At 46.4% G+C, this 12,383-nt stretch overlaps 1 protein-coding gene across 1 annotated transcript in view; it reads right to left on the reverse strand.

The window, feature by feature from the left end:
• The window catches only part of pcolce2a (procollagen C-endopeptidase enhancer 2a), a 53,601-nt gene extending 50,959 nt beyond the window's left edge, over positions 1–2,642 (reverse strand). Inside the window, exon 1 of the mRNA XM_060917707.1 lies at positions 2,572–2,642. Within this exon, the coding sequence (XP_060773690.1) occupies positions 2,572–2,642 (71 nt within the window). The remainder of the gene's footprint in view (positions 1–2,571) is intronic.
• Positions 2,643–12,383: the final 9,741 nt, after the last annotated feature.

A 12,383-nucleotide genomic window follows, 5' to 3' on the forward strand; every position in this document is an offset into this window, starting at 1 on the left:
CGACATGTGAGCAATTCCAGCGTTATGGACGTGACACTTGAACTCAAAATGGCAACAAATGACCCAGTGCATGTTTTATTGTCTCCCAGTATTTAAACAGGTGTTGCATATTTTAAGGCTGTACCATACTGGAGAAGTGACAGAACAAGAACAATTCCCATAGTACATCTAGGGCATGCCAGAAAACGCCAATAAAAGATGCGTTATGGATGTGACAGAAAAAGTATCACTTTTCTTGGGTGACTGTACATTTTTATCAAACTCTGTGAAATTGTAAACCTAATGTCGAAATGGAGATATCCATTTGATAGAGGGGTCCAAGGTGAATATTAAAAAAAATCTTTGTTTAAAATATTTTGTATTTCATGCAGAGTTTCGGAAGGAAAAGTCAGCGTTATGGATGTGACGAAATTCCGTTATGGATGTGACGCGTCTGAAATAGACATGGCATATGTTTAGAAAATCAGCAATTTAACCACCATAACCCTTTGAAAAACTCTCTAAATATCAGCTAAAACTATCGAAGTTCTTAAATAATATTTAGGATGGCTATTGTTTTGCTGTTTTGTGGATTTTAGCATACATTTCTGTGGCTTGTGGCAATAATATAGAATTGTACATCAAAGTTGATTTTAGCTTGGGTTTTACATTATAAGAAAGAAAGACTGACAGTGACAGATTAGGTTGGTTACAAATTGGTTCAACTTATTCACATCTGTAAAATACAGGCCTAGGTGAGATCTCTGGGAGTGGTTTTGATGTATTACATGTTGCTTTATTTTTGCATGGTGAGGTTGACATTTACATGGAATTGCCCCCGTGTAGCTAAACGCTGTGAACTGTTTCAAGGCGACCGTACGGGCACTTGGGCAGGAGCAGATCCCACTTCAAGGTAAGGACACGCTGCTTTTGCCGCAATAAGTCACAAACACACAAGCTGCAAAAGCACATCATTATATGTTTACATTCTTCATCTACTACTCGTTAAAATTGTCCATTTGCATCTGTGTAGCCAGGCAAACTTAGCTTACGGAAGGAAGCACTTGAATTAGCCTACAACCAACTAGTCTCGCTGAAACTACATGTAATGCTTCCTTCACTACAATATAATCCTCCTAAATTAGGAATATTAGGCTTGGGCATTAAAAGCATTCGAATGTAGATGGTTACTTGTTAAGTTGTTACAGAATAGGGAGTGATAGCCGACTTTATGTTTGAGTTTACTTTTTAAAAAATGCTGCAGGCAGCTCCCTACACTTGATTTGTTATTTAAAAACTACTTGAAGTTGGTAAGTCTTACTTAGTTCTTAGTGTAAAAGAATCCAGAGTGTATTTTCATTTATTTTCCACTGAAAATGGCGAGCTGTAATATAGTAGGGAGTGATTTATTTTTTTATTGGTGAATATTTTATTATTTTATTTCTCATTTTATTCTAACTAAATGTTTGACTTTATTGTACAAATGCTGCTGGCATCTCCCTGCACAAAATTTCATGTTCAATTTTACAATTAAACATACATTTCATGGATATGGAGGTCTGTGTCAGTGTGTGTTGTTTAATTTCATGTGAATTATAATGTTTACATTTATCGGTTATCGGCATCCCAATTCCATAATAATCGGTATCGGCCCTGAAAAAAAAAAAAAACATATATCGGTCGATCCCTAATAAGAAGAACCTTTATTTGTCACATACACACGGGGAGCAGTCAGGCGTCAGGTACCTTGCTCAAGGGCACCTCAGCCCAAGGCCACCCCACGTCAACCTAACTGCATGTCTTTGGACTGTGGAGGAAACCGGAGCACCCGGAGGAAACCCACGCAGACACGGGGAGAACATGCAAACTCCGCACAGAAAGGCCCTCGCCGGCCGCTGGGTTCGAACCCGGAACCTTCTTGCTGTGAGGCGACAGCGCTAACCACTCCACCACCATGACGCCATCAAACTGCATCATTTGAGCACCGGATAGGGCGGCGGTTCCCTCATATCTTCTGATGTGCTGGTCTGGTGATATCTCAAGGTCGTGACACGACAACCAAACACTTGTGTATCCGTCATTTTGGACTCAACCAAGAACCTTAAAGAGTTTTCAATGCCCACAAACCTTGGTGAATCGTCACCAAATTTGCCACAGACGATCCCCAGACCAAGCTTCACAAAATTTTTGTATTTTCAAATCCATGCGTCCATTCCAGCCCGTCAACTTCAATCCCAGTTCCATCCCATTAACTACCATTCAAACATTCATGGAAACCATTAAGCCATTATTTGCACTAGGAAAGTGAGCTGTTGCTTCTGATACCTATAAAGAAACAAACATTTTTTAATTTTTGGTAATTAGGTGACTTAATGGGATTAAAAATGAACAAAATTAAAGTTAATTCGACATGACAGCTTTTTAAAAACTTTATATAAAACTAGCTAAAACAGACTGGACTCAGGTTCAATAAATTATGGACATATAACTAACTAACTAAGTTTGACTTTTTTTTTAAAAAAGTATATAAACAAATAAAAATATATATAAAACTAGACTATTTCAGGATTTATTAAACAAACAAAACCTTACCTTTGTTGCCTCTCACCAAACACCGAGCTGAAAACTAAGGGAACCCAAACACTCCACGTTACAGTCCACATCTCGAGGGCAGAGTGAAAAACGACGTCCCAAATCACTCCCTACTTCCCTTCTTCCGCACCCTTCATACGCCTGTGTCACAGCACGGTTTCTGGCCCCTACTTAGCCGACGAAATGTGCGTTTAGGATTCGACCATTAATTTTCTCCTGTGTGATCACTAATTAGCCGATTAGCATTTATTTGTCCGTGTATGCAGTGATTGAATTAGCATGTTTGTAGTTCACACAATTATCACTTCTCTTACTGTTTTAAGACAGTCATAATGAGGGTTTTAAATTAGAAATATCATTAAAGATATAAACATGAGGTAAATATGACAAAATTGTGTCGTTTTTAAACATCGTAAATGGTTATTTATTGATATGAGATACTCCAGGGCTAAATTCAAAATGGCGGCCTACTGGTGCACTACAGAGGCTGTAAAGTGCTGGCATTGAACCCTGAATGTTGTGCACTACATAGGGCCGTTATGGAGCGGTTTGGGACACAGTCTGCTCTGGGTTTATTTATTTATTTTCCCAATTTATTCTGATTCCAGCAGGGACTGAATGAGCCGTTTGTTCCAGAAAGACAGGAATTTTCTCTGTGTGCCAGAAAAAATAAAGATTTTTTCCAAAAGTCTTCCATTTTGCAGACACATCTTTGCTTTTATAGACACTTTTAGTAGACGTTATTATTTTATTATTAGTAGTAGTAGTAGTAGTAGTAGTAGTAGGTGTGTGTGTGTGTGTGTGTGTGTGAGTGAGTTTGTAAGCTGGACCACCACTAGATGTCTGCATTGCACAAGAATTTGTCAACACCCAATTCACAGGCTCTGGGCACTGAGGAACACTCTGAAATTATTGGCACCCTTCACAAGAGCATGTTTTTTTGTTGGCGCAGTGGTTAGCGCTGTCGCCTCACAGCAAGAAGGTCCGGGTTCGAGCCCCATGGCCGGCGAGGGCCTTTCTGTATGGAGTTTGCATGTTGTCCGCGTGGGTTTCCTCCGGGTGCTCCGGTTTCCCCCAAAGACATGCAGGTTAGGTTAAAGTGCCATTCCACCACTGGATGTATTCTTTGACATAAAATACAATATATTTTATGACAACATGACTAGACAGAGAAATCTTTTAGCTTCAAAATGATATATCAAACATAATTTTTTGACAACGACAAGTATATTAATTTTGCGACCAAAGTCACCTACCCTTTTAATTTCCGCGCGTGATGTCATCGGCAGGTTCCCCTTCCTGTGTACCGCGTGACGTGTGACGTGGCACATATTATCAGCAATGGTGGATAGAACGCGATAAAAATAATACCAATAAATCTAGCTAACTGAAAGATTAACTCAAAATTTTTCGCAATTTTTTTTGGCCCCCATATACGAGGAGAAATGACTCTCTCACTTTGGGGGTTTCCTGGTCTAAAAATAGACCGACACGTGGTACACAAGAAGGGGAACCTGCCGATGACATCACGTTTCACTACCACGCGGAAATTAAAAGGGTAGGTGACTTTGGTCGCAAAATTAATATACTTGTCTCATCTCATCTCATTATCTCAAGCCGCTTTATCCTTCTACAGGGTCTCAGGCAAGCTGGAGCCTATCCCAGCTGACTATGGGCAAGAGGCAGGGTACACCCTGGACAAGTCGCCAGGTCATCACAGGGCTGACACATAGACACAGACAACCATTCACACTCACACCTACGGTCAATTTAGAGTCACCAGTTAACCTAACCTGCATGTCTTTGGACTGTGGGGGAAACCGGAGCGCCCGGAGGAAACCCACGCGGACACGGGGAGAACATGCAAACTCCACACAGAAAGGCCCTCGCCGGCCCCGGGGCTCGAACCCAGGACCTTCTTGCTGTGAGGCGACAGCGCTAACCACTACACCACCGTGCCACCCCAATATACTTGTCGTTGTCAAAAAATTATGTTTGATATATCATTTTGAAGCTAAAAGATTTCTCTGTCTAGTCATGTTGTCATAAAATATATTGTATTTTATGCCAAAGAATACATCCAATGGTGGAATGGCACTTTAACTGGTGACTCTAAATTGACCGTAGGTGTGAATGTGAGTGTGAATGGTTGTCTGTGTCTATGTGTCGGCCCTGTGATGACCTGGCGACTTGTCCAGGGTGTACCCCGCCTTTCGCCCGTAGTCAGCTGGGATAGGCTCCAGTTTGCCTGCGACCCTGTAGAACAGGATAAAGTGGCTACAGATAATGAGATGAGATGAATTAGGCACGGCGGCACGGTGGTGTATGTTAGGACTAGGACTGTTTTGGCCTCTAGAGGCCGCTGTTATTTCCTTTTCATGTCGTGTTTATTTTGGCCTCTAGAGGCCGCCACTGTTCCTGTGTCTTGTGTTTGTGTTAATTGCCTAATTATCTTCACCTGTGTCCTTAATTAGTTTGTCTATTTATACCCCTGAGTTCAGTCCTCTTGTCACGGAGTCTTTGTGCTGTTATGTTCATCTCCAGTTTCCTTTGTACTGTGTTTTTTGATCTTCTTAGCTTTTGTATTTTTGCACTTTGCTTTTCTTTTGGATTATACTCTTTGGTTTTTTTTTTGTCTTTTGTTTTGCCCTGTATATAGTGTATATAGTTTAAATAAACCTTTTGATTCTTTTTCTACTTCCGCCTCACGCCTCTGCATTTGAGTCATCCCCCTGGTGGCCTAGTGGGGGTTTGCTGGATTATCACACCAACGAACCAGGTTCGAATCCCAGCAAAACCCTAACAGAAAGACTCCGTCATGACCGACTCAGCAGAGGCTGCTTCAACTGTCTACCCGGCCAACCTTCAGGGAATTATGGCAGCTTTGACACGCTTCGGAGCAACCATGGACGCTCATGGACGTACGCTCACCAGCCAACGTGAGGCCCTCGCTCGCCACGAGGAACTGCTTCAGCAAATTGGGAAAACCCTGGCACAGCTGACATCTCTGCCTGCATCTCCTGCTCCTGATCCAGTTCCTGCTCCTGATCCAGCTCCCACTCCTGCTCCAGTGCCTCCTGCAATGCTGCCTTCTTCACCTCGCGAACCCAGCCTTCCTGCACCACAGAGGTATGACGGCAAGCACAGTGAGTGCCGAGAGTTCCTCACCCAGTGTCAACTCACCTTTGAGCTTCAGCCTACCACCTACACTACGGATCGCCGCAAGATTGCCTTTGTGATCACCTTATTAGCTGGTAAGGCGCGAGCCTGGGCTACTGCTATCTGGCAAAGACAGGGACCTGAGTGCTTTGATTTCCAGCTGTTTTCTGAAGAGATGCTTCGGGTCTTCGATCAGGCAGACATCAGTACCGACGCAGCCCGAAAGCTCATGTCCATCCGGCAAGGAGGAAGCGTCGCAGATTACGCCATCTCGTTCCGAACACTCGCAGCAGTAAGTGGATGGAACGAGACTGCCCTGGTGTCAGCCTTCCACCATGGTCTGTCTGACCCCATCAAGGACGGTCTGGCCTCTATTGGATGCCCAAGTGACCTCGAAACCCTCATCTCACATGCTATTCATCTGGACAACAGGATGAGAGAACGCCACCAAGCCTTGAGCCCCTCCAGCCTCCCTACCTCTACCTGGAGACCGTCTACCTCCTTCAGTGACTGTCCAGAACCCATGCAAGTGGGTCGTACTCGCCTCTCCGCATCTGAGAGGGAGCGCAGAAGGAGGGACAAGTGCTGCATCTACTGTGGCAAGCCTGGTCACTTCCGAGCATCATGTCCCGAACTCTTGGGAAAAGGACCGCCCCGTCCAGCCGAGGGAGGGTTGTGACGGGGCCTACCCTCTCTCCCGGACTCCCTGGCCAAGGAATCTACATCCCGGTCTCCATCTCCTGGGGTGAGTCTGTCCACTCTTGTCAAGCTTTGATAGACTCAGGGGCGGCTGGGAACTTTATGGATATTCACTTCGCCCAAAGCATCAATATTCCGACTGCACCTCTTGAAGTCCCACTGTCTGTGTCTGCCCTCGATGGCCAAGCGTTAGGTGATGGAAGAGTCACCCAAGTTACTTCTCCAGTTTTCCTCCAGTCTCAAGGTCACAAGGAAGAAATATCCCTGCACCTGATTCCTTCACCTGAGTTCCCAGTTATTCTAGGCCTTCCTTGGCTTACTCGCCACAACCCTCGCATAGACTGGGTAACAAGCCAGGTTGTGGAATGGGGCCCTGCATGCCATGCCTCTTGTCTGCTCTCTAGCTCTCCTGTGTCTCCTGCCGAGCCCCCTGATCTCACCGAGTTATCTCAAGTTCCCACAGAGTACTGGGATCTCAAGGAGGTATTCAGCAAGAGCAGGGCCGCCGTTCTTCCTCCGCACCGGGCCTACGACTGTGCCATCGACTTGCTCCCTGGGACTACCCCTCCTCGTGGCAGACTGTTTTCCCTCTCTCAGCCAGAACGCAAGGCCATGGAGGAATACCTCAAAGATGCCCTGGTCTCTGGGTTTATTCGACCCTCCACTTCACCTGCTGGAGCCGGCTTCTTCTTTGTCGGCAAGAAGGATGGGGGGCTCCGACCATGTATTGATTACAGGGGCCTGAATAAGATCACTGTGCGCAACCGATATCCCCTTCCGCTGATGTCCACAGCTTTCGACCTGCTCCAAGGCGCCACCGTCTTCACCAAGTTGGACCTACGGAACGCATACCACCTCATCCGTATCCGACAGGGAGACGAGTGGAAGACTGCCTTTAACACCCCGTCTGGGCACTACGAATACCAGGTGATGCCCTTCGGACTCACCAACGCACCAGCTGTTTTTCAGGCCCTAATCAACGACGTCTTAAGGGACATGATTAACCTATACGTTTTTGTCTACCTCGACGACATCCTTATCTTTTCCAAGACCGTGCAGGAGCACCGCCACCATGTCCGCCAGGTTCTCCAGAGGCTGCTACAGAACAATCTGTTCGCCAAGGCCCAGAAATGCGAATTTCATGTTCCCGAGGTCTCCTTTCTGGGATTTATTGTACGGACAGGCCAACTCCAAATGGACCCTGCCAAGACCCTGGCCGTCCGGGATTGGCCTACTCCCAAGTCCGTTAAGGAGGTTCAGCGGTTCTTAGGATTCGCTAACTTCTACCGCAAGTTCATCAGGAACTTCAGTTCTGTGGCAGCACCCATGTCTGACCTCACCAAAGGGACAGGTGGATCTTATGGCTGGTCTCCTCAGGCAGAAAAGGCGTTCAAAGACCTCAAGGACTGCTTCTGCACGGCACCCATTCTGGTTCTCCCGGACACCTCCCAACCATTCATCGTGGAGGTGGACGCCTCGGACAGTGGTGTCGGCGCGGTGCTCTCTCAACGTTCGGAAGGAAAGCTGCACCCCTGCGCTTACTTCTCCCACCGCCTGAGTCCTGCTGAGTCCCGGTACGATGTGGGGGATCGAGAACTGCTAGCGGTCAAACTGGCCCTTGAGGAGTGGAGGCACTGGCTGGAGGGAGCACAACATCCATTCCTGGTTTGGACTGACCACAAGAACCTGGAGTACCTCCAGCAAGCCAAGAGACTGAACCCTCGACAGGCTAGGTGGGCCCTGTTTTTCAGTCGGTTTGACTTCACCCTCTCATACCGCCCCGGCTCCAAGAACACCAAACCTGACGCACTGTCCAGACTGTTCTCTGCCACTAACAGGGAGAATGAAGTCGGGCCTATTATCCCTGTGTCCCGGATTGTGGCCCCTGTCCGCTGGGGTATTGAGGAGGCTGTCCGACGAGCCCAACGCCAGGACCCCGGTCCTGGGACGGGGCCACCAGGCCTCTTGTATGTCCCACATCAAGCCCGGGCCAAGGTTCTCCAGTGGGGTCACTCTTCCCCTCTCACCGCCCACCCGGGAGCTCGGAGGACCCTGGACTTCCTGAAAAGACGCTTCTGGTGGCCTAACATGGAGAAGGAAGTAAGGTCATTTGTCCTGTCCTGTGAGGTTTGCACCAGAACCAAGAACCCACGACAGCGTCCCCAGGGTCTCCTGCATCCTCTGACCATTCCCCGGCGTCCCTGGTCCCACGTGGCAGTCGACTTTATCACGGGTCTCCCTGAGTCACAAGGTAACACGGTCATTTTGGTCTTAGTTGACAGATTCTCCAAGGCCTGCCGCTTCATACCACTGTGCAAACTCCCCTCTGCTCTTGAAACTGCGAAACTTTTGTTTAATCATGTCTTCCGAGTCTTTGGTCTTCCACAGGACATCGTCTCAGACCGAGGGCCCCAGTTCTCCTCCCGAGTGTGGCACGGGTTCTGCAAGGTCATCGGAGCCACTGCCAGCCTCTCCTCTGGGTTTCACCCACAGTCCAATGGTCAGACGGAGAGGCTCAACCAGGACCTGGAAACCACCCTGCGAGGCCTGGCTATGGATAACCCGACATCGTGGAGCACCTGGCTGCCATGGGCGGAGTACGCCCACAACACCCTGCAGTCATCGGCCACCAAGCTGTCGCCATTCCAGTGCCAATTCGGGTTCCAGCCACCTCTGTTCCCGGACCAGGAGGAGGACGCGGGGGTGCCCTCGGTCAACCAATATGTGAGACGGTGTCGCAAGACCTGGAGCAAGGTCAGGAAGACCCTCATACAGACCTCCAGAACCAACCAGACTCAGGCCAACCGCCATAGAAGACCTGCACACGCTTTCCGCCCTGGGCAGCGTGTTTGGCTGTCCACTAAGGACCTTCCACTGCGGGTGGAGAACCGCAAGCTTGCTCCTCGCTACATTGGCCCCTTCAAGGTGGTGCGCAGGGTGAACCCTGTCTCCTACCGGCTCCAGTTGCCCCGGACTCTGAGGATCAACCCCACTTTCCATGTTTCCCTGTTACGGCCCGTACTGACGTCTACGTATGCCCCTGCCCCTAGGAACCCCCCACCCCCCCGCATCTTCCAGGGGCAGACTGTGTTCACTGTGAATCGCCTGCTTGACTCCCGCCGGGTCCGCGGCGGGTTGCAATATCTGGTGGACTGGGAGGGCTATGGTCCTGAGGAGCGCTGCTGGGTTCCTGCTCGGGATGTCCTTGATAAAGAACTATGTCGGGACTTCCATTCGGCCCATCCGGATCGCCCTGGGAACGTCAGGAGACGCTCCTAGAGGGGGGGGTCCTGTTAGGACTAGGACTGTTTTGGCCTCTAGAGGCCGCTGTTATTTCCTTTTCATGTCGTGTTTATTTTGGCCTCTAGAGGCCGCCACTGTTCCTGTGTCTTGTGTTTGTGTTAATTGCCTAATTATCTTCACCTGTGTCCTTAATTAGTTTGTCTATTTATACCCCTGAGTTCAGTCCTCTTGTCACGGAGTCTTTGTGCTGTTATGTTCATCTCCAGTTTCCTTTGTACTGTGTTTTTTGATCTTCTTAGCTTTTGTATTTTTGCACTTTGCTTTTCTTTTGGATTATACTCTTTGGTTTTTTTTTTGTCTTTTGTTTTGCCCTGTATATAGTGTATATAGTTTAAATAAACCTTTTGATTCTTTTTCTACTTCCGCCTCACGCCTCTGCATTTGAGTCATCCCCCTGGTGGCCTAGTGGGGGTTTGCTGGATTATCACACCAACGAACCAGGTTCGAATCCCAGCAAAACCCTAACAGTGTAGTGGTTAGCGCTGTCGCCTCACAGCAAGAAGGTCCGGGTTCGAGCCCCGTGGCCGGCGAGGGCCTTTCTGTGCGGAGTTTGCATGTTCTCCCCGTGTCCGCGTGGGTTTCCTCCGGGTGCTCCGGTTTCCCCCACAGTCCAAAGACATGCAGGTTAGGTTAACTGGTGACTCTAAATTGACCGTAGGTGTGAATGTGAGTGTGAATGGTTGTCTGTGTCTATGTGTCGGCCCTGTGATGACCTGCCGCCTTTCGCCCGTAGTCAGCTGGGATAGGCTCCAGCTCGCCTGCGACCCTGTAGAACAGGATAAAGCGGCTAGAGATAATGATAATGAGACGATTAGGCACAAATAGGGCCATAATAAAACATTTTTTAATGTTTTATTACAATAACTGCTGGGATATTGTAGCAGGAAAACCTTCTTGCATCTACCAGGAGGTTAAAATTATTCAAGATTAGTATACTAAACATGAATCTCAATCAACGCAGAAATCACTCTGTCCTACCAGTACCACTACCATAAATCCTTATGTCACGTTGTATGAATTTAATAATAGGCTACTCATTTTAAAAAAAGGTCTCTATAAAACTCTGCCCCTAAATGTGTTTGGATGCCTAAATGCGTAGAGGCAGGAAATCATTCATCGGCTCATGCTGTTTTCCCATCACTAGCGACTGGAAATTGCTTCCAGGCTCACTCCATTTCCCGCTAACATGTTGTCGTTAGCTTAGCGGTTGCCTTCGAACACGTCTCTGATGGAGGGACAAATTTTACCACCCCCATATTAGCAGCCCTGTCTTTTGCAATCCCCGGCAGCACAGAGCAGGGCAGATCATCCATTTGGGACATGGCCTTTATGGGCATCAGTAGTAGAGCTAATGAAAAGAGGTGCAGCCGAGTGTGCGACACATCATAAATTAAATCTCATGCACTGGCCCTAGATACCCCAGAAAGTCACTCAGACGTGAATAAGGATGTCTCTAAAATGCTACGGATGCTGAAGGTGCCACATTCTTCAAGAGGGCACAGTATAAACATCTGCTTTATATACACACAGCACATTTTTAAGGGAAAGCTCACATTTCAGCTGGCCTGTACGCTGCTCCATGTCGGCCTTGAGAAACACACGCTTTTGAGGGAAGATCACATTTCTGTATCTGGTATGGTCAGTGTAGGAGCTGTTCAGCCTTGAGAAGCACACACACATCTGAAGGAAGATCACATTTCAGTGGGTCTGTATGTTGTGTGAAACATAGCTCATTGCAGGACAACTATTCAGAAAGCCCCCCAAATCCCGCATGGCTCCATATTTCCTGTATAATTGCAGTACGTAGAGTCCCTCACAATGAAGCGCAGGGACAATACATGTATTCATACAGAAGTATTTCAAACAGCCCATAACTAGTCACACTTATCAGTCAAAAACACTAAAACTTGGGAGTTTTAAACATCATTTCTTGGGTTTTGCTTGTTTGTTTGTTTGTTTGTTTTTTGCTGTAGTTAACAGCATAACTTGCAATTGTCTTCCCTGAAAAAGACTTTCAACTCATCTGTTTGCTGCTCTTGCTAATCTTGCTATGAACATAACTAGCATTTATATGCCATCTAGTCTCACATAAAACTTCTGCCATTTTAAGTTTTTTAAATTATATTTAAAAAGATGTACTTTAAAATGCAAAATATATCAATAAATAAATAACCCACACATTGAAATTAGTGCTAGTTTTTCTGCTTCTGTTTGCTGCTCTTGCTAATCTTTCTAACGACACAACTAGCATTTCTATACCAGCTAGTCTCACGTAAAACTTCTGCCATCTTTAGATTTTTATTATATTTAGAAAGATGTACTTTAAAATGATAGATAGATAGATAGATAGATAGATAGATAGATAGATAGATAGATAGATAGATAGATAGCACATCAAAATTAATACTAGTTCTTCTGTTTCTGTTTGCTGCTCTTGCTAACAACATAACTAGCATTTATGTACCAGCTAGTCTCACATAAAACTTCTGCCATCTTTAGATTTTTTTTATTATATTTAGAAAGATGTACTTTAAAATGATTAGATAGATAGATAGATAGATAGATAGATAGATAGATAGATAGATAGATAGATAGATAGATAGATAGATAGATAGCACATCAAAATTAATACTAGTTCTTCTGTTTCTGTT

Source organism: Neoarius graeffei, chromosome 1 (genome assembly GCF_027579695.1).
Source record: "Neoarius graeffei isolate fNeoGra1 chromosome 1, fNeoGra1.pri, whole genome shotgun sequence".
NCBI lineage: Eukaryota > Metazoa > Chordata > Actinopteri > Siluriformes > Ariidae > Neoarius > Neoarius graeffei.